The sequence below is a fragment of the Lissotriton vulgaris genome, chromosome 7, assembly GCF_964263255.1.
Source record: "Lissotriton vulgaris chromosome 7, aLisVul1.2, whole genome shotgun sequence".
Taxonomy (NCBI): domain Eukaryota; kingdom Metazoa; phylum Chordata; class Amphibia; order Caudata; family Salamandridae; genus Lissotriton; species Lissotriton vulgaris.
Genome location: NC_141695.1, coordinates 547,537,452 through 547,561,227, shown reverse-complemented (window position 1 = coordinate 547,561,227; position 23,776 = coordinate 547,537,452). Strand labels below are relative to the sequence as shown.

Genomic DNA, 23,776 nt, shown 5'->3' with positions numbered 1-23,776 from the left:
TACTCTTATTCTGTCCCTGCTAAGTGTCCCTGCAGAAAGTAAAATTTGAGGGAGGAAGGGGTCTGTAACTGCACCCTCTTATAGGGGTGTCTGGAGCTTCCTTGGGCCATCTCGGCAAAACCCCAAAGATCCTCTTAGGGAACACAATAACTATTTCCACTTCAGGTGGTGCAAATAGTGTGCCTCTTAAGAGCCTGTTTACCCTTGCACCTGCATTGGTCATTTGGCACAGATGCATGGGCCGAGATGGTTCCTCATTTGCAAGGGACCTTTGGAAATGAGGAAACACACTGCTGATATTGCACAGGTATGAAATGTGTCTATGCACAATATGCATTGCAAATGAGGCCATGCAAGCATCTGTTACTCGTGTATTTGTCTCCAGGGGTGCATGAAACAGATGCAAATACTCACTGCGCACCAGAGGCACTCCTGTAGTCTGGCCCTTTTGTCGCACCAGTCAGGATCCATGATAACTAGAATCTGTCTTTACAGGAGCAGTTTAGAGACATTCTTAAAGTTCTAGTGGTCTTTCTGCCAAACAATGGACAGTGAAGATGTGACTGGCGGTGGTGCTTACCTGAAGCTTTGATGGCCCGGGTAGCTGCAGAGTGGCCCATCTCCAAGGAGTGAATGAAAACCTCTGTCCTCTTCTCCCCATTATGGAACGTTATCTGTCACAGATATAGGGCAAACATTAGGAGTGTAAAACCTTCACGGGGCCAGGTAGTATGCCATCATACAATTATGGACGAAATATCATCTGATAACAATATTGTGTTCTAAATATTGTTAAAAACATTTTGCTCTTCTGGAGTTAATAGTAGAAATTACATACCCAAAGAGATAATACTTTTGTAAATGATTCTTAGGACAAAATATTTATGTAAAGCAATCTTTTATCAGTGATATTCTGGAATACAAAGTGCCAGGTAATCACAATGTTTTGGCTTTCATAACCAGGCATCAATGTTACCTGAATATTCAAGCAAGGAGCCATCCCTGGAATGTCATATGTATTAAACATACTGCCCCTGCATCATTGGCACAGATTGTACGTTGACATGGGGCATAGCATAAATCGCATACATGGATAGACAGTTCTAGACAATGACACCGAAAGAAAGGGGCAGACTGGAAGCTAGTATTGATCATGGTTAATGGAAGCTAGTCTGGAATACTGGCAAAGCGCCTTGTTAACAGACTCTTAGCCACGCATATAATTATGGCACAGGATTAGTGACACGGGTCCAGGCATGGAACATCATGGGAACAGACTGGAAGCTGGCATGCAATCTTGACACAGCATCATGGCTACAGTGTTCAGGCTGGCATGGGATTCTTGCGAAGTATCATGGGTAAAATCAGAAGATGGCATGCAAAACCGAAACTATATCATGGGGATATCCTTTAACCTTTCAGTGAAAACTGACACAGCATCATTGGTACAGACTGGATGCTCGCATGAGGTTCAGCTCCACTTCTTGGATACAGATTAGAAGATGGCCCTGGATACTGGTACACTGGTACAATATTATGTTACATTATTACCAGGCATACCATTGGTACGGCTTTGCAAATCATTCTGTAGTTTAGGGATGAGGGATGACTTAAATGGTCCTGAGTTGATGATCAAAGATCGAAATATGATTATACTCGTGCTGTCTATAGATTAAAGGAGGTTGGGACCTTAGCCCGAGAGGACTTCCCTGTCCGCCTCCCAGTCATGCCTATGTGTAACTGAATGACAGATTTAGCAACTCCCCTTCAGTTGCATGCAGATACACGTGGGTGTCAATGGGGTTGCCAGCAGGATACCATCTTGAGTTGTCAGGGTGTTTTATAATGGTATTAGAATGAGTATTGGAACAGCATGTACTCAATAGGTAGAGCGGTACAAAACATATTTCTATTACCTGGTGTATGGATTGCCCTAAGACTTCTCTGTTGCCATATGTCCAATCGATCCGATGCCAAAATCTGGCTACTGCCTCAACATTTTAACCTCGAAGGACATTTCTGGACTGTCTAAGAGTCTAACATTGCATCATAATAAACTGGATGACGACTCAAGTCGACAGATACTCTCCATGTCCTGGCTCACTGGTCTACCTTCTAACCTCAACACTTGAACATATTCCTGCCTATACCCTTTCTCAAAGCATTCTGTGGCTTCTGCATGGTGGTATGAAGCATTGCAAAACCCCCAATAAAACAAAAAGCCGTAGGTGATTGTCGACTACAAAGAATTGTGGGTGAATGTTCTTAGTGTTTGATGGGTGAGACTGGAGGGCTGTACTCAATTGCATGCACGTATCCATTGCTTGGCAGATCTACATATGTAAGACTAATGGAAATAAGGATACGTGTGAGATGATCGGTCTCAATGTGTTTCGCTGTACAATAATGCACGTGTGTCCTGATGGTCGTGGAGAATGCTGTTGTAAGCCAATTATATCCACCCATGTATTATATTTATGCAGTGCTGCATGTGTGTGCTATACTCTGCTTAAAGTTTACTGTAGGATGTCATGAATGGGACCTTAGATTAGAGATGTGTACTGTTATGAGCACAGGGATACCCAAATGTGTGCCATTGTTGGGCTGTATGTGCGTGCAGTGTTGTCCACAGTTTCCGGTTGAGAGGTTCTATTTGTTGCTCATGCCCAGAATGACTTTCAGAAAGCCAGTAAATGGTGTACAGTGGGAGAACGTGGGAGAAAGTGGGGCAGCGACCAGGCCGGTCAAGAGGGAGGCATCCAGGGAGAAAGCAGTAAGATAGAGGGTATGTCATGGGCAGATAGAGATTTGGAAAAGCACCCAAAGGAACCATGACTCATGTCCTATCTTGTAGAGAAGCACTTTCATTCCATGTGTTACGCGCCATAAGGTCACCAATGCCCCTGTGCCAGCTATTCACATGACCGGGACATATCCAAAATAAATAAGTACAGGATGCAAGTACCTCGGCCTGGTAGAGCTGCAGCAGCACCGGACGTGTGGCGAATCGGCAGTAGGAGAGCATCACATCGGCCAGGATTGGGAGTGGCTCCCGAGTGGCCATCAAAGACTCGCTCTCTGGCTTGGCTGATTGCTGAAAAGTGAAGAAACACATCATAAGAAAAGAACATGTCTTTCAAAGTCTTTACACATGTGGGCACTGCTGTATTGCATTGTAGTTCGATTTGCACAGCACCTAACACCGCTGACAAGGCCCTGAAGCGCATTGTAGTAGACCTGATTAAAGCTACTGTGAGGGTTTGCTTGGAAGAGAGTGGGCTTATAGCGTGGTCTCTGAGGGAAATGTTTTGGTGCTCTTGGTGCCCAGATGAGTGCTCTTATCAGGAATAAAAGGCCACAGACACTGGCCTTCCCACTTACAATATCATCCATGTGGAACCCCTCCATACCTCTTGCAGGGTCAGGGCCTATCTCAGCCAATATTGTTAATGGAAGGGTCACAACAAGCACTGTGGCACACTCAACTCAGAAGGATAGGGAGTGTTAATGTGGCAGGAGGCAGTGCTAAAGAAGAGTGGAGCAGGCCTGGTACTAGTTTCTGAAGCAAATTTTGAGCTGTATTTGTGTTGGCCCTAGCAAATCCTTCCACCTATTTACCAGTGGAAATTACTGACACGAGGACAAATGCCTTGATATTCCACAGTACAATCCACTCAACAGAACTAGTTATAACAACTTTAGAATGACAAAATATTAAGTTATCTTGCATGTGAATGCAGTTGTTTGCAGATGACATAAAGCTCTGTGAGCTGGTTTACCACTATTGTAACTTGTCTGCTGCAGGTTGCACAAATATCCCTGCCATAGCTACATGAATCAATTGAAGTATTATACATAGTATAAACCTGTGATCTGCAGTAGATATATTAACCCTAACTACTTGGTGATTCAGACCCGTGATAGGGATTACACATCGAAGTCACCGTTAACTACATTAAACACTTGAGCATTCTTAACATAATTATAAGCTTTAACCTGCTGGATACACATAGGCCCCTGCAGTAGGTCCTTATATCTTAAAATAGAGATTTTAACGAATTAAGTAAGGCAAAACAGATTACCTATCTCATTTTCCTCGTCAAATCATTTGGGGGCAGAGTGTGTACAATTAATGTGTATGACCTCACGGAGCGTCGACTGCCATTGGTTCAGCTTCTGAAGATTCCACTCCCTGTCTTCCACTAACTCAGCATTTTAGTTCCTAGAATAAATTTGTTCAATTGCCCAACCCTGACGAGAGCCTTGATTTGCTATCGATAAGAGACTGCCTTGAAGGGAGATAATGGTAGGAAGCATAGACGATGCTGATATGAGAGGGTGGGTTTAACCCAAAAAATCCCCCCCCCCCCCCCATCAACTTCCCCAAGCAGAACAGAGAGTCCTAATGGACTGAAAAGGGATGGAGGCAGAGATCAGACTAAGGACAGGAACTCCAATTCGCCGTGTGACACAGGGCAGGAGAAACATTCCTTTTTACTACCACCAACAAGATAAGTCAGATAAGAACTAGACCACCGATCCCCACCCTGCTTCTTGAATGTATATGCAACAACCAGCTAATATGGGCCTATCCTTAATACCCTGGCAGTCTGATCAGTCTCCCTTTCCTCCTCCATGAGTACAGAAGTCCGACACTGTTCACTGAAGGACCACATACAAATGACGGAATCAGGCAGGGAAATGATCCAGACCAGGGTCAGTAGAAAGATGCTCATGTGTTTATACACTAATTTCCTTTTATATAGCAAAATACAATCAGACTTTTTTCGCACTTAGACCGTTGTTTCGAGTGTCCTACATTTTGCGATAGGCGTACTGAGGGAAGGAATTATCAATTCTGTCACGTATCCCGCACCAAATTATGGGATTACAAATTATTTGTCCCAGAATTGGGAATATTGCAAAGACCCAGGAATACCGTGCCAATTCTATGTGTGTTTTTCCTCATTCTCTGGAAAACAACGGCCCCAAAACCTGCATCCATTTACCACCAGATTTAAGCAAGTGGTAAGTGGATGTGGGGGCTTTGTATTACCCCACAGCGCAGTTAGAAGAGAGTATAGGGGAGAGGGGAAGTAGAGGAAAGTGCTGAGAAAGCATTTTTGCTCCTCTTTGCTGCAGTAGGAAGACAAGGGCAAGGTGCCACGCAGTTGCCCACAGCATGGGATACTGCTCTGATCAACTCATAATAAGTGTCTTAATGGTGTTTGTTACTACCCAGCTGAATTAGTTCATTAAAAACCTGCGTGGATACAAACTCCTGCTTTACATGTTACTTGCAGCTGTTTGTAGGAGGTGCATAACTCACAGAGATATTTTAACAAGACTGTTTCTTGTTACCCACAAGTGACATATGGTGTCGGTCAGCCACAAAAACAGTAACCCACTGACCTATGTTCTTTAGACTGGAAATGTCTGACCCATCATTACATGCAATACACTTGCAGCAGGCACATTGATAGTGTAAAGATTTATGACTACAACATATCTTTCTCTGGATAAGATCAAAATGATTTAGTGGCAAGGTTGTGGTGATCCCCAGAATCACCTCGCATGCAGGATGGGTGTGAGGACATGAAAGCGTATGAAAGCCCAGAGCTGGGGTGCTTCAGGACAAGCTGATAATGTCCCGAGCGGAGGCGTCACCAAAGATCATTAGCCCACAGGTCTGATGTGCTTACACCCACAGGTGTGGGTGGAACTAAAGATGATGCAGAGGACACAGAGTGAAACCCGGCTCCTACTTCACAGGGCGCTGCTGTGCAGAGGAGTGGCCCAAAATCCACTGCCTGGCACACAGTTCCAGTGTCCTAATTAGCTCTTGCACATCGGCTCACAATGGGGACACAATGTTAGTCACAGGCAGGGACCCGCTCGGTCCACAGACACGCCACTGAACTTTGGAACCTACTCGACACCACTTCGCCGGACGTCGCCTTTCTTACAGAAACCTGGATGAACGCCTCATCAGCACCCGACATCGCCACAGCCAACCCGGATGACTACAAGATCATCCGAAAGGACCGCATCAACCAAACAGGAGGAGGCATTGCCATCGTCCATAAGAACACCATCCGCATCACAACCAGTTCCGAAGATAACCTCGCAGCCGCCAAACACCTACAATTCCAGATCCACACCGACCCCAAGACCACACTCAGAGGCACCCTCATCTACAGGCCACCAGGACCCCGCACACAATTCAGCGAAGACATCACTGAATTCATCAGCCCACACGCCCTCCCCTCCGAGGACTACATTCTACTGGAAGACCTCAACTTCCACCTGGAAAAGAACAACGACAGCAACACCACCACCCTTCTGGACAACCTCGCCAATCTCGGACTCAAACAACTTGTTGACACCCCCACCCACTATGCCGGACACACGCTCGACCCAATCTTCACCTCCAGCAAGCACATCTCCTTCAATCACACCACAACTCTCCATTGGACGGACCACAGCTGCGTTCACTTCAACTACAAAAAGACAACGTCCCACAACCAATTCCCAGCAGAAACTGGAACAAAATTACCACCGACCAGCTCTTCACATCACTCCACCAAAATCCTCCTGACAAATCATCGGACCCAAACCAAGCAGCCACCAATCCTCACACAATGGATCACCCACAGCGCGGACGAATTAACACCCTTGAAAAACCATCAAATGAAGCAAGGCAGCAAAAAAGCCCCCTGGTTCAATGATGGCCTTAAGAAATCCAAGAAGATCTGTAGCACCCTCGAAAAAGCCTGGCGTAAAAACCCAACCACTGACAACCTGGCCACCTTCAAGAACGCCACCCGCAAACACCACCAACTGATCCGATCCACCAAGAAATCAGCATTCAAGGATCGACTCGACAACAACGCCCACAACAGCAAGGGACTATTCAACATCGTCAAAGAGTTTACAAACCCCACCGCCGGCACCAACGACATCACTCCCTCCCAAGACCTCTGCGACTCTCTAGCCTCGTTCTTCCACAACAAAATCGCAGACATACATAACAGCTTTGGAGACCTGTCCACCCCACCCACCTCTGAACTAAAACCCCCCTCCAACAACCTTTACGCCTGGAACCCAATCACTATTGAAAATACCATCCGCCTGATGAATACCATCCACTCAGGATCGCCAACCGACCCATGTCCCCACCACATTTTCAACAAAGCAAACTCCACTATCGCACCCCATCTCCAAGAAGTCATCAACTGCTCCCTCAACTCAGCTACCTTCCCGGAAAGCTGGAAACATGCCGAACTCAGCGCCCTCCTGAAGAAACCCACAGCAGACCCTACTGAACTTAAGAACTACCGCCCCATTTCGCTCCTCCCATTCCCTGCCAAAGTCATTGAGAAAGCCGTCAACTGTCAGCTCGCCGCCTTCCTCGAATCCAACAAATCCCTCAACCCTTCACAGTCTGGCTTCCGAGCCAAACACAGCACCGAGACCGCCCTCATCGCAGCAACAGACGACATTCGAACTCTACTGGACAACGGAAAAACAGCTGCCCTCATCCTACTTGACCTCTCCGCAGCCTTCAACACAGTCTGTCATAGCACCCTTATACAACGCCTCAGCAACATCGGAATACAAGGAAAAGCACTGGACTGGATCATCTCGTTCCTCGCCGGAAGATCCCAGAGAGTCCGCCTCCCCCCTTTTAGATCAGAGGCCACCGAAGTCATCTGCTGCGTACCACAAGGATCATCACTCAGTCCCACCCTCTTCAACGTATACATGAGTCCCCTCGCATCCATCGCACGCCAACACAACCTCAACATCATCTCCTACGCAGACGACACCCAGCTGATCCTCTCCCTCACCAAAGACCCAAACACCGCCAAAACCAACCTACACGAAGGGATGAAAGAAGTAGCCGAGTGGATGAAGAACAGCCGTTTAAAACTGAACTCGGACAAAACGGAAGTCCTCATCTTAGGATCATCCCCCTCCGCATGGGACGACTCATGGTGGCCACCGACCCTGGGAACCGCACCCATACCAACGGATCACGCATGTAACCTGGGCTTCATCCTGGACTCCTCCCTCTCGATGACCAGACAAGTCAACGCCATATCATCATCATGCTTGAACATCCTACGTATGCTCAAAAAAATCTTCTGTTGGATCCCCACCGAAACAAGAAAGACGGTCACCCATGCACTGGTCACAAGCCGACTGGACTACGGAAACACCCTTTACGCCGGAACCACAGCCAAACTACAGAAATAAATCCAACGCATCCAAAACGCCTCAGCAAGACTCATCCTAGACGTCCCCTGCCAAGCTCACATTTCCGGTCACCTGAAAGACCTCCACTGGCTCCCCGTCAACAAGAGAATAACGTTCCGTCTCCTCACCCACGCACACAAAGCCCTCTACGACCTAGGACCCGAATACCTCAACACACGCCTGTCCTTTTACACCCCCACCCGCCAACTTCGATCGTTCAATCAAGCCCTCGCCGCAATTCCACGCATCCAAAGATCCACCATGGGGGGAAGATCCTTCTCCTACTTAGCGGCCAAGACCTGGAATTCTCTCCCCCCCACCTCCGTCTTACACAGAACCACCTCTCCTTCAGAAAACAACTAAAAACTTGGATATTCGATAAGTAAATTACCCCCCCTCCCTCAAGCGCCTTGAGACCCTCTGGGTGAGTAGTGCGCTATACAAATTTTAAACTTGACTTGACTTGCCCTCGGTATCCCAGGGTCATGCCTGCGATCACGTGCTCATCATACTGACAAATGTTCACCCTCGCATAGCTTACTATAAGCAGTGAAATGATGCTGAGGACAAGGCCTGACCATCACCTCACAACTCTGACATGGGCCCCCTCAACCCGACGCTAAAACATGATTGGGGGATGTGCCACCCTAAACACCTCCTCGAATATACTTCCCTGTGTAGGATGACGCCTTGGGCTCATACAACATAGCATGTGTTTTCTCACCATCCCACCTCATTGTGTGTTAAGTGATGTCATTGTTGTTCTTGACTGGCCTGGACAGGAACTGGTACACTGGGGCAAGAAGAGACTTTAGAATGGTGCAACAAACCAGTGACGCATAACAAGCTGTGGCCCAGCCTCTCAGGAGTGTGTTTGATAATCACCCCTTTTAACTCTACTTGTAGTATATGCCTCAACCCCACAGAGGGCAGATAAAAGTAGGAGTAGCACTATCTAGCAAGGCATGAGGTCCTACACCCTTATCTACCATCACTCTCTTCGACTCTGACGCCTTCACCACCTGGACAATACCCTGACAGTCACTCCTGTTAGCCCTCACATGAATGTTGCATCCTCTGGTCTAACTAAAAATGCTGCAACTCATAGTGGCCGACTGTTCTGTTTTTGCAGGGATAGTCCAGACAAGCTGGACCCTGTCCCGTGTAATATTGTTTCAGAAACTGTTCCTCTTTATTACACACAGGTACGCAAACAAGAACTTTCTATCTGTGCTGCAAAGTGTCCCGGGACTTTTTTTCCAAAAGTTGGCAACTATGTGAAACCATGTCCAGTGCTTTGCAACTTTGAAGACCAATGTAGATAACTGTGCGAGACTCTGGTAAGCAAAGAATACATGGTTTTAAAATCACTGTGACGCTTGTCATCTATGTAAAGATAGATTGGTAACGCGGATAGTGATTGCCACTGGGATATTGTGTTAACATTTGCCAAAAATAAACTCCCAAAGTGAGGGGCTGTCTTGAAAAACAATAAAAAATGTTAGATGGGTCAACAGTTTTTCATGGCATTGGAAGCCAGCTGACACTAACAGTTTACACAGGAAATGCTGTTAAAAAAAATCCAAGTCGAACCGGCAGCAGAACCATTGGCTACAAAAATCCGCATACCTACCCTCCGACCCCTTCACATTGACTCCAGCCACAGTGACCCAGGTATTACCTCTTTTGCAATAAGTATTTCTGAGCTGAGTGTGGGGTGGGTGAAGCAAAGACAAGTGGCCTTACCTGACAAAGGACAGCGGTGGAGAGGTCCATCAGGCCCACGATGTTGCGTTGGTACCATGGATCCAACATCCCAATATAGTGCGAGATTTCATTAGTGCTCTCCTCATCTGTAGTTGGCAGAGAGCTCTGCAGAGAACAGAGAATAATTAAAGTCATGTGTGCTCAAGCAACAGCCAGGTGAGCAGTAAGGCACAAGTGTTATTGGTCCCCGCTCCAGGAGCGAGGTGTGAAATGATCAATTAGCATCAACTATTAATTCCCCCATACCTGATGACCGGTCCTGATGCAGAGCATCAATGGCTCTTAAGACAAAGACTCAAGGATGGTACATCTAAAATGAGGAGGTAAGCCAAGCGGAGGTCTCTTCCAGGTTGGAGCAAGAGCGGTTTGCTATTTTGCAGCTTGCACGCGCATCTACAGGTGTCCCACGTGAGTAGATGCAACAGACCCTAGACACCTATGCTTTCTAGTGATTGAAATCAACCGACCACTACTTGAGATGTACACACTGTCTACAACATTCAGTGTGCCTTACGATAATATACAAATGCAGAATAGTAACATTGGAAAAGTGATATTGTGGAGGAAAGGGAAGGTAGATAAAGCATACCAATAACCTGTCGACCTCTTTCATTCCTGGTAAATTCACATCATGAGGAAGTCAACGTGGACTTTAAAATAATGAAAGGGGAAATAGATTAAAATGAAAAGAAAAAATAATTGAACTTATAAAAATGGAGTTGTTTCTTTAGCATAACTAGGTAGAGCTGTTGCTTTATATGGGGCTGTGTGCTAAGAGAGCAGGCTGGTTTGAAATATTAATGTCATTTGAACAGACACAATAGAGTGGTATTTTACAGCTACTCTTCTGCTGTACAAATACCAAATACTAACATACATTTAAGGAAGGATCTTCCAGAAATGCATTATTGCTGTTGTTTGTTGCCAGAAAAAATTATCCTAAAATATTGTGCAAGAAGGGGACACTTTAGGGATCTATTTGATTCACTGAATGCACTGTAGTAGGTTGTATGTCAGACTGCTGAGGTCAACAGTATCGACCAACCCACACATCAACTCCAGAATATTATCTACCAGCATTTCATCAAGGTAAGCAAAGATTTGCTATTCGTAACTTCGAATATATTTACAGTGAAGTTATGTTGGTAGTCAATACTGTAGAGTCAATTTAAGTTCTGGTCGATATAAAAAAAAACTCAGAGTTTTGGCGTAGTACCCTAGGCTGTAATGAGTGCTGCTGCATTGCCTGTTCTGACCGGGTCTCCATCATCAGCAGACTGCGTCAATGTCCTGCTCTGCTCTGGCTTCCCCAGCAAACGGTGAAATGCCCATCTCTGCTCGCTGACACAATTGCCGTCAGCAGCCACAGGTATCATCTTGGAGGACAAAATCATAATCTCCAAACATGCCCAGCCACAAAGGCCACTCTTACAATGGGACTTGAAATTGAGAATCTGTACATTTTATGATACTGATTAAAAACACAGACTGGAGGCGGTAAGTTAGTAGTCGGAGGCACACCTACCATCTGGACTGAGGTTTTGCGTTGAGTGTCTCCTAAAACGGAAGCATTTGTCAGTGATCCAGTCAAGGCTGTCCAGCTTCTCTTCACTGGTACATAGAAGAATTGCAGCCGGAAGTACCTTGTCAGCAAAGGGGACTTGCTCTCCTGAAGTCTGGAAGAGAAGAGTAAATCCCTGTCACACAATGCCCGTAGCAGACATTCATAATAATGTGGCATTCAATAATGTAGGTATAAAACAAAGCCTATTTTTGGAATGCACCATTCAACATAGAAGCCTTTCCTTGAGTCCATTTTCTCTGTTTTAAATACCTTTATTTGATTTTATAACAAAAAAGACAAGACAATATAACACATAATGCAACACCCTCCCCTCTGGTCGAGCAGGTCATAAAAGGAAAAATAAGCAAAAAAGCATATATAAAAAAAAAAGAGATTAGAAACAGGGAAAGTAGTATAGAGAAAAATAAAAAAATATTGAAAGTAAACTAATGAATTAGCAGATAATCATTCAAAGACAGATGAACATAAGTTTACAGAGATACAGGTGACAGTTAAATCATTACAACCAAATTACTACTATATATGTCACTGAGATTGAGAGCATTCTATTAAGGGTGACCAAATTTTTTGTCCTTTTATCCGACGCTTCCTGCCTTTAGTTTTATATATCGCCATTTCTAAATTAAAGATTGCTAACAGTCTTGAAAACCACTGTTGATATGATGGGGCCATGGGATCTAGCCAGGCTGAGGCTATACAAATTCTTAATACGGCCATCGAAATAAAAATCAATTCATGACCGACATTCGGGTTGGTAAGATTTGTTACACCCAAGTCAACTGTTTCATCAGGTAGGGTAACCACAATTTTGAGAATCAGTGAGAGGAAGTGTTTCTTTCTCCTTTCACCACTTCACATTTAGGCTTTGCTGTTGGCTCTAACTAACCCTTCTAGGGCTAAGATGTTGGCCCATCTCTGGCTAGAGCATTTTTCAAAGGCTCACCATTAGGTGATTTAAGCATGTGTACTGTTTTGCTATCTCTGTGCATCTTCACAAACTATTGGACCTATTCACAAAGGTAACTCTACAACTGAGTATTTATTCAGGTGCATATTTACCACTATTGTTAGGTGTAACTCTTCACTTTTTGCTATTCCATAAGTCTAGGTGTATATTTACACTTTGATCTAGAATTGCAGGTCTCCACCCCCTGCCATTAGGGAGTAAGCCTTCTCCAACAGGTTTTAAGAGTGCAGAAATACAGTATTGCAAGTAATATACCACAATATGAGTGTTATTCTTGCTTGAGTCCCCTTTGGGTAGGAGGCCTTTACAATTTCTTTGTTTTTGCTTGGAGAATAATAAAAAATGCTAAAAAAAAAGGTTGTTCAGGAATGTAAAATTCTGTTTACCTCTGGAGCCTAAGTTGGACTTGGACTTACCTGGTAACATTAGTAAATGTTTGGACGCTGAGCTTCTTATCAAGGATGATGCTTAGGGATTTGCTGAAGTCTATAATGTGGGCTTTAAAATCACCGTGACGCTTGTCATCTATGTAAAGATCGAATGTAACGCGGATAGTGAAAGCCACTGGGATATTGTGTTAACATTTGCCAAAAATAAACTCCCAAAGTGAGGGGCTGTCTTGAAAAAAATAAAAAATGTTAGATGGGTCAACAGTTTTTCGTGGCATTGAAAGCCAGCTGCCACTAACAGTTTACACAGAAAATGCTGTTAAAAAATCCAAGTCGAACCGGCAGCAGAACCAATGCCTACTACAAATCTGCATACCTATCCTCCGACCCCTTCACATTGCATCCAGGCCAAGGTGACCCAGGCCCTTTAAAAAGGAAAATGCTGCTGCCTGAATCACTGTGTTCAACTGTCTGAATCTATTCACATTAGTAGGTGAAGAAACTGCTGTTCTCTCTGCAAGGAGGAAGGAAGCAGGATGTCTATTGTGGGGTTTACAATAGGGTTTCAAAAGTGTTGTACACTAGGAAAGGAAGCATAGGAAAGTTATGTTATTCATTTTTGTATTATAGTGCTCCCCAGTGGTCTGGCCTCCTGGCCTTTTAGGTTCTTGGTCAGATTAGTTTCTGTATTATTACCAACATAGCCCTTGATGTTTATCATACAGAGCATAGATATATCTTAAAAGGCGAACCCTGTCTGAATCCTTTTTTTGCGGGGGGTGGGGCGGGGGGGGGAGGGGAAGTTGTTCCAATAACCAATCAGAGATTTCCCTAAAGCCTGAGTGTGATACTTTTACCAAGCCCAATGACACAGGACCTACAAATCATTATCTGGGAATTCTCCATCCATGACTGGAATACTTTACTTAAACTGTAGATAAAGCTGTGACACCGAAATCGAGTCTGGCATAGGGCCATATTCTTACTTCCGTGAGTCACCAGCAGTGGGGAAACCCCAAAAGACCCTGAATAAAGGCGACCCAGAGTACGTAAATGAAAACACAACAACAGAAGGGGAGTAGCAAATAGCAGGTCTTCCTAATCACATGTTCTTGTGTTGCAATGCAGGCTGAGATCGTATGTCCTTTGCGTGCCAAGGACGCCTGCGATGGACTCTGTTTTTGGTGGACTATCTGGATGACCGCTTAAGAAATTGACACTGATCTCTCAAAATGTGCTTATTTAGCATACTTTGAAATGTTTTGACAATTCTAGTGAGCACAACCCATGGCAGAAGGCTGTTCACATGTGTCTGTAACACGGACAGAGCTCTTCTTTGCCAGACCTTCAGGCTTGTCTTCCCTGCGGACAAAAATGATGCAAAACTAGAGGTGGACAAGCTAGGGATCAAGGGGAGAGCCGAGCCAGGATTCCTACATGGCTCTAAGAGCCTAAACACCTGCCGATCAGAAAATTAATTTACATCTCAAACCCTAAATGTTTATTTCTGAGTCACAGAGAAGACCTAAGTTTTGCTAAATAGTTGTATGGATAAGCCAAACATGCAGTTACATTACATAACCTAGATAGTAGCAACACAACATAGAACATACAACAAAAGACAGACCCTGCATAACATACCATCGACAACAGCAGCATAGCATAACATAGACAGGAGCTACATAACACAGAAGCTTGGAAGAAGTTGGGGACAACTTTCCTTGCTGGTGTGTGATGCTGCAATGCTCTCCAGGCATGTAGGGTGCAGCAGGTTTTGTTTTTAAGCCTGTTATGGGTACTTGTACTATTCACAATGACAGTACAGGGGCCCACTTCCCAAACTTGCACTAGTGCCACTGGCACCATCGCTACACCACTGGTGCTCTCCTACCCTTGGGTAAAAAGGAGTGGACAAAGGGGCAGCATTCAACTCACGTTTATCCCCCTAGTACTACACCCTCACCTCATTCTCCTCCCACCCATTCCGAATAGGCTACCGGGGCGTTAATCAAATGCAAAATAAAGCGAGCAGCATTGAATGTGCTGGCCATAGTGGGATGGGGGGGGGGGGGGGCAAGTGTCTGTCTTGTTACATCCACTAAGTTTCCTGATGAGTTACCTTTCAGTTTCTTTGGGAATAACAATGAATTGTCGAGCTGAGCCCCTAGCACTGAAAGGACTGGCCTGCCTAGAGAGTGAAGTGGACGGAGAAACCAAAATCCAAAAATGCCTTATCTTCCATGTTACAAAGAGAAAAAACGAAAAGACACTTGTTTGAAAAATATGTTAAGAATTCAGTTCATCTGCTTGTTTCTTTACCAAGCTTAAATCAACCTTTTCACTGTCTTTTATGTCTTACAACTAAAAGATAAACTCGCAAAACCAGTTGCTAGATGAATATGCTGTACCCACCTATGTATTTCAGAGGGAGCTCAAGCTAACACAATTCTAACCCTTTTGTTTAAAAAAATCTGTGGAAAACAAAATGAAAGGATGGCTATATAATCCTTGCAGATGCATGTCAGCAGCCAGAGAAATTAGCTAGAAAAGCATAAAGGCTATCTGCTAGTCTCAAATCATTTCACATATTGAGCAATTTCAGCGAAAATTGAATAGACATTTTTAGGTATATGTACAACACAGTGCACTGTCTTTAGGTTTCGCCTGCCGAAGGCTGCGCTCTGTGCAGCTTTTCGGCGCAGGTGAAATCTATTGTTTACAATATGGGCTACAGGAACGTCCCCCGGCTCCCATTGGCTAGCTCCATAAATGGAGGCTAGCCATTGGAAGCCGATCTGTCCGTCAAGGCCGGACCAGATTCGGGGGCGTTCCCGCGATTTTTTCCCTCTCCACCCACTTCTGATCGTCATCGCGGCGGTGGGTGTGTGTTATTTTTTTTTTTTCGAGTCGCCCTGTTTTCTTCTTTTTACAAGTGTTTGTTGTTGGAGTTGGCTGCAAGATTTGAGTTCCCACGAAGCGATCAGGTAAGGAGCATTTTTTTTATATAATGTCTTTTTTTTGTTTCCTTTGTCGGTTCCGCCGTGTCGTGTGAGCGGTTATGTACTTTGGCTTGTGAGCTCTGTTTCCCGCCCCCCCTCCCGCTGTCCGTTTGTTCGTTCCGCCCCCCTCCCCGTGTGCCCGTTCCCGCCCCCCCTCCCCTTTCACTCTCCGTCTACAGTCGAGGTCTGCTGTGGACGACGGCCACGTTTGTTCCCCGTCACTCCTTGCAGCGTGGGCGTCATGTTTTTGCGGTGTCTGCTCGTCCTCGGAGTGGGCGTGTGGGGGCAGAGGTGTTCCTGGGCAAGCGTCCCGCTCCCCCCCACCTCCCTCCGCCCGCAGCTCTCCTCTGTCACTGCCTCCTTAGCCAGCACCTCACATTGCCTCCTTGAGTGCTGCGGTGTGGGGCGCTTGTTATTCTTCTGCTCTCACAGCCTCTCTGGTCGTCAAGGAATGCCTAGTTTCACAAGATGCCTATAAATGGATCAGAGATTGTTACTAGTAAAGCCACCGCCTGCCAAGAAAAGCAAGTGCAGGGCAGCTGTGCGCCAGTGGATCTTAATAAGGGAACCCGAGAAACACACACCCCACTCTAGCTTCCTTCCACTTCCAGGCAGCCACCGCACCCATGGGAAGAGAGGCACAGCGTCAAGTGGCAGGGTCTGGGCAGTGGAGGGTGGCTCCTAAGGTCCACGGCCTAGGCTTGGACACAGATTCTACACCATTCGAGCTTTCCCTTGCACAGCACAATGGCAGAGCCTGTATCTGAGATCTGGTAATCCAAGGTGGTGGAAGAGAGCCACATACCAGGGCTAAACTCCAACTACAGATTAAAGAAACACCGGTGAAGGCAGCCAGGACTTCGCTGCGGCGGAGAATCGGTGAGAATGTTTGGCTTTCTGAATTCAGGCTTCCAGAGCATTGCACAACCCAACAGCAATGCTTAATTTGTCCCGGTGGTTGCAGGCGGTGGGCAACGGTATTCATTTTTGTGGAGCGGGAACTATTCACCCAATGCACCATGACCGGTCATGGACAAAATGCTAACATTTAATCACAGTGCACAAGTTACAACAAACATGTGCGCGCACTTAAAAGTGTGCACAGCTGCTGAACCACAATGCGCAGGTTCTTGTTTTTGATCAACGAAGAGAACAGCATAACAAAATGTTGCTGACCCCAGTGGTGAATGGTTACGAGTCTCTAGCGCACATTAAGCAGACCTGAGTTCAGATGCTTCACTCTTAACGTGATCCTCCTGGTTCGTCTACTGTTTCTGCATCACATTAGCATTGCAGAGGAAGTAAGGAAGGAGCCACCTCGAGGGGAGTCCCTTCTTCTGAGTTTGTCATCCGCACCAGGGTGGACCAATCAGGAAGGAGGTGACGTATGCCAGCATATGGCAACAAACACCCAGCGTCAAACCATTCTGCAACTGCCTATACTAGCTCATGGTGGCATCTTCTGGTCTTGTATGCACAACAAAGAGAGGAGTGCAGACACGCCTAACGGCGCACCAGAGGTACCATTACTGAGGGCTGCTCTATCGTCTGCAGCATCCCCTAGTATGTGTAGGTAACACGTATCGGGTTTGCATCTAGAGATTAGGGAAAAGCCTAGACACTTCATGAACATGGCAACCACGTGTACCCTCCACCACAATTCTGAAATAAACCGGGTGTATCCAAAAGTCCCAGAGCCAATGAGCCAACGTCAACTCAAAACTACTGGAGATCAAACTTAGCATGGCAATGTCCAGGTGCAGCTTCTCCAACAGCTCCTCACACAGCCTGTGAGGTGAGAGACACAAACTTCTAGTGCTCTGCTCTGTTCCCTCCTTACACAAGCCACTGTCCTTCTCTGAGGCATCGGCTCCACACCTTTCTGACCACTCTCTGATTCCCAGAAGGAGCAAAGCTGAATCCAGGCCGAGCAGTGCAGGCCTGGCAGTTATGGCTGGACTGTTCCCATTGGGGGCAGGGTCAAGACTGATTTGCATATGGCTGGGTCCAAACTGGAATGGCATGGTGAGCAAAGAAAAGATGGATTTAGGCCCAGATCTCTGTACTGGGGTGAATGTATGACATTGTTCTGCATTCTGTCCATCAGTAGTTCTTTTTGCATTTGTCACCCCGAGTGGGGGTTGCGAGAGCTGTGTGGGCTGCGAGAGCTGTGTGGGCTGCGAGAGCTGTGAGAGCTGTGTGGGCTGTGAGAGCTGTGTGGGCTGTGAGAGCTGTGTGGGCTGTGAGAGCTGTGTGGGCTGTGAGGGCTGTGAGGGCTGTGTGGGCTGTGTGGGCTGTAAGAGCTGTGAGAGCTGTGAGAGCTGTGTGGGCTGTGAGAGCTGTGTGGGCTGTGAGAGCTGTGTGGGCTGTGTGGGCTGTGAGAGCTGTGAGAGCTGTGTGGGCTGAGAGAGCTGTGTGGGCTGTGAGAGCTGTTGGCAATGTAAATAACAATGCCATTTATTTATAAGTAAAAAAAAAAAGAAATGTCATGAGCAATGCCAATAGCTCTAACTTTTCCAAAGGCGAAACCATTGCATTGTAAATGCTTGTTATCCATTTCGAGTAAAAGGCTAAATTTGCATTCTCAACTCAAAATACCGTCTTGTTGAAGACAAAAACTGTATTGTGATGCTGTGTTCTCACCTTTCCAGTTTGCATGATTTGAAAAGAATGCTGCCTTTGAACTCAGCTGGCTATAAATATAGTACGCAAGATGTTTTCGGGGGTATGGGCAGAATGAGGCGCTACTCTTTAGGTCGAGCATACAAGGCAGCGCATGCGCTGTCTGTTGCGAGACATATTGTGGACTTACCGAGAACATACAAGTGCTTGCAGTCTGCGCAATGCTTACCACTGGTTTCCGTTCCTGTCACTCTCATTTGCCAGCTTCTAATTCATCCTCCAGCTTGTTAACCTTGCATTTATCCCTTCAATGGAGCATAGCCTCTTTACCAGCTCTTTTGATTTGCTAGCTTCTATGCTTCCACTGCTTGCTTTTCAAACACGACTTTTTTCTTTTGGCTTAAGCACTTCATCAAAGCGTGTGTTATATAGCTGTCGCCCGTGTTGGGGTCTATTGCCCGTTTGCTTCTCCCCACCCCCTCTATGTTGCGCTGTGTCCTGTTACTTCTCCTCGCCACATCCATCCTCTGTGTTGCTCCTCCCCACTCACTCCCTCCTCTCTCACCAGTTGTCTCCTTCTCACCCGACTGTGTCAAGTGCAAGAGTGGATCCTTTTCCAGAGGGAGAAGTGAAAGCAATTACCCCTTAAAAATGGGAAGGTGGAAGAAAAGGGGTTAATTCATAGAGAAAAATATTTTCACCCTGGATGAAGATAAAACTTTTTTTTTTAAATGAACTTTGCTCAGGTACGGAATCTGATTAATCGATTCATTCACTAAATTTGCTGATGTGGTGATTTTGAAGGATGTATGACGGTACCACGGTGCACATACAAAATATCGACTCCAAAATATCGAATGGACAAAATATCGAGTTAAAAATATCGACAATAATAAAATATCGATAACAAAAATATCGTTGGTCAAAATATCGAATAAAATAATGATAAAAAAATATCGAGTACAAAAATATCGACTCAAAAAAATTGACAAGACAAAATATCGTTAAATAGTCAAAGTAAAATATATAGATAATATGTAGAAAAAAGGTTAACATTTTTTTTTTAATTAATAGTAATATAAATTGTAGTTAATGTTTAGGAGCGGGATGTTGGGTTAATAGGGGATAAGGGTGGGGAGTAATTTAATAATAATTAATTAATTAATATATGTTTGTAAATATTTTTAATTATTAATTAATTGGTAATTAATTAATATTAATTAATTAATACAATTTTGTACATATTTTTAATTAGTAATTAATTGGTAATTAAATAATATTAATTAGTTAATTACATTAATTAGAGTAATTTATTTATATATATTATTTTTAGTTATTGGTAATTAATTAATTGGGAAAAAATAATATTAATTATTAAATTAAATTAATTACAGCTATTGTGCTAATATATTTACTTTATTGTTATTGTTAATTAATAATTAATTGGTAATTAAATAATATTAATTAATTTTGGGTAAAGGAGTATTTTTAGGGTTCAGGGTCAGTTTTCAGTTTTTGGTTAAAGGGGTATTTTTAGGGTTCAGGGTCAGTTTTCAGTTTTTGGGTAAAGGGGTATTTTTAGGGTTCAGGGTCAGTTTTGGGTTTTTGGGTAAAGGGGTATTTTTAGGGTTCAGGGTCAGTTTTCAGTTCTTGGGTAAAGGGGTATTTTTTGGGTTCAGGGTCAGTTTTTCCTACTGTTGCACCCACTGGAGTGGGAATAGTAATTTTAACCCCTACGCTATCCAATGCTTTCCCTACGCTTGCACTCTTTGGAGTGGGAATAGTATTTTTTACACTTCTGGTATCGTACAGTAATATAATAGTATCTTATTTAATTATAGTATGTTACTATATATATATGTTTTAACAAATAAGATTGTAAAAAATTATTTTTATTATTTTCATTTATTATTTAATTATTATAAGTTAATTTAAGTATTTTTAAGTATATTTTAGTAATTAAATTTGAATATTAATTTAATTTAACACTGTTTTTAATAAAGTCGATATTTTTTACAACTATATTATTGTAAACGATATTTTGTACTCGATATTTTTGTACTTACCTGTTTGTAGATACAAACTCGATATTTTGACTGTCGATATTTTGTCCACGATATTTTTGCAAGTCGATATTTTGTCCCTCTATACTATTTCAGTGATCCGGTACCACGCGTACTTTTACAACACGTACCGTTACCACGCTACTTTTACCACGCAAGTCGTTACAACGACTTGCGTGGAGGGGCGCTCGATAGTAAATTATTTAATTTACTATTCCAACTCCAGTCCCCGTGGACTCTAGGGAAAGGAGTTGGATAGTAAATTAAAGTATTTACTATCCTGGAGCGCCCCCCAGCGCATTTCGTTGTAACGACCTGCGTGGTAAAAGTAGCGTGCTAACGGTACCGCGTTGTAAAAAATGCGTGGTAACTGTTGCATACCGATTTTGAAGAATCCAATATCTAATAAACTAAATCAATCTGGTCAACTAGCACATACAAGTAATTTGTGAATCTGATATGAAGAAACTAAAGATAGGTGCCTACAAAATATTTCCCTTTTTTCTTATTTGAACTTCCTCAGTTTCTTGGATGTGAAATATACCTGTGTATAAACTTCCATAAAAATAAAAAACTTACGAAAGTTGCCCAGAAGTCTGGCTGAAAACCTGTGATTTAGGAACATTTTCAGGTGTTATGAAAATCATTTACAAAATGTCAAAAGTGTACCGATAATAAGGCTCTGTGTTTGGCACAAAAGTAACATGTTTTGGCACCAGGTTCCGCCAAATCTGAACAATTGCCTTATTTTGACATAGGGATTTTAAAATGTTTAGGCATTGAGTGTCTGTTGAGCTTGCCTTAAATCTGTGGATCATAGTGAAGCCACAGTCTTGACAAGGAGCTTCGCGGCTGAAAGTGGATTTACACTACTTAAAGAGTATCTCTGGTCTGTGTATGTATAGGAGAATTGAAAACTGACTGCTTCAGTGTGCTGCAGATAGTGTTTGGTGGACCTGTGCAGTATTTCCTAAAAGAATGTCTGTTGTTGCAGTTTGCCTGTACCGTATTGTTATATTGACCACTTTATTTTCTTTTCTTTTCTACGCTGAATGGTAGGTAAACTTGTATCAGTGAGTACAGATACTATATTAAAAAAAATATTAATACATATATTTGTTTATATTGGTAATATTATTATAATTGGGGAAATGACAGCGCTTGAGATGTTAGGTGACAACTTCCGGTGACGTACGCTTGACTATGCTATTGGTGGAAGAACAGCAAAGAGATGAAATCAAATATGGGCTTCACGAGATCTCTAGTGAAATTTACATTTGCAGATATTGTTTAAGAGGGGAGAGTGTTAGAAGGAATTCCGTCGATTTAGAAAGTATTGCTTTGTGATAGTGTTTTGATGATTTGGCCATAGGCAGGTAATCTAAATAGAAATATGGAAGCCACCCAGCGGCACTGTCACCTTCCTTTTCACTCATCTAAAATACCATGTCTGCAGCAAGATGGCACTCCAGGGGCTCCCCCTGGCATCAGCTCCACCTGCATCCTCATCACTTCCTACCAGAATTCCAGTGAGTTTGGCTGGAAAGCTCCCATCTCCAGTCACTGTTGGCACGCCTGCAGCAGGACACCCTCAAATAGAGACAAAGTGCATGGTGGGATTTTGGGAAACCAGATCTCTGAGGAGCACTTCATCCCAGCACTGTGATAGTCCACCCTTTCTCTCAGAACCCAACTACCTCTCCAGTCACTCGTTGATTGCATTTTTACCTTTGACCCTGTACAGCTCTCCAAAACCTTGCAACATGTGTGCTCTACAGATACCACACACATAGAAGTACTACTGCACTCTCTCTGTATTGGCACATTGAAACCATTTTCCGGTTGAATACTTGCTTTTTACATTAATTACATTTGTTCCCATTTAGTACTCTTTCTCCCTTTGTCTACCTCCCTAGCTCCTATCCCCTCTCCCCTGAATCTCTCACCTTGCCTGCTAGTCTGCCTAGCACCCTGTCCTTTGTGCCTTTTGACTAAGCACTCCTTCTCTCCTTGTTGGGGAAAGATCCAATATGTATACTCTAGAGTCTCAACGTACCCGCTGAGAGAGTCCACTGCGCCAAGGGAGCCACTCATAGCTGAGGTATGGAATGGCACACCTTGTCAAAGCACTCTGTAAAATAGGAACCAACAATTTGTAGATGAAAAGTAGTGGTTTATTAGAAGAAAGATCCCAGCCACAGGTCAGCATCCAGCCAGCATCCAGGTATGACAGCAACTGCTTCAAGGTTGAAGCATAACATTCCATATGAGGTTTTGTGGTTCCAGTGCTCCATGACATCAGCGCAGCTATGTCATGAAAGACACAGAGAACCACGATGCCACACATCTCCCTTCTTAACAACAATAACAAAATTACAAAAAGAAAACATCAATCAGTAACGAACTTGGAGGAGGAAAAGAGTTAACATAAAAGCATAAATCACACGGTCACATAGTCTCTTAAATACTCAGGAGAATGAGAGACCCTTGCAGACTTGCGAAGAAGTGAAAAGGGTTCACCACTAGGAATTTGGCAATGAGAACTGCAAGAAGCCTCCACAAGATTATCACTAAGCACCACCACCCTGTTCAAATTCCAAACACGATGGTCTGCAGTCTTGATGGCATTCTTAAAAACTTTAATGACCCGAATGGGCTTCTTAAAGGTAGCCTTATTGCTTTTACAGGGATTTTTAATGAGTACCCAATCTCCCACTTTAACTGGCGTGACCTTTACAGAATTCCTTGCATCAAAAATCCTTTTTCTATTCTCAACTCTAGAAGATTCACGCCGCACCCAGTCATCCTGAACATCAAGAGGACAAGGTTGTAGGTCATTGACCCATGCAGGTACCACAAGGGTATTGGGAATGCGTGACCTAAAAAGTTCAAACGGAGTCTTCCCAGTAACAGCATGGGGAGATATCCTGTAAACCTTAACCTTTTTAAAGACATCTGTTCTCCAATCTGTACCAGCAGACTTGGCCATTCTGATAGTTTCTTTAAGAACACGGTTGAATCTCTCAACCATACCGTTTGTTTCTGGGTGGTACAAAGAGGACTTTTTGTGTTTTACACCTTGTTCTAACAGAAAATGCTCCATCTCTTTAGATACTAATTGGGGA

The 23,776-nt window shown here is 44.1% G+C and overlaps 1 protein-coding gene across 4 annotated transcripts in view; it reads right to left on the bottom strand.

The window, feature by feature from the left end:
* PIK3R5 (phosphoinositide-3-kinase regulatory subunit 5) overlaps positions 1–23,776 on the bottom strand; it is a 297,464-nt gene that overhangs the window by 75,055 nt on the left and 198,633 nt on the right. For all 4 annotated transcript variants that reach the window (XM_086930629.1, XM_086930632.1, XM_086930630.1 and 1 more), the window contains exons 11-14: positions 11,552–11,702; positions 10,006–10,131; positions 2,966–3,094; positions 581–674 (exon numbers count right to left, since the gene is read on the bottom strand). In XM_086930629.1, the coding sequence (XP_086786755.1) occupies positions 581–674; positions 2,966–3,094; positions 10,006–10,131; positions 11,552–11,702 (500 nt within the window). The remainder of the gene's footprint in view (positions 1–580; positions 675–2,965; positions 3,095–10,005; positions 10,132–11,551; positions 11,703–23,776) is intronic.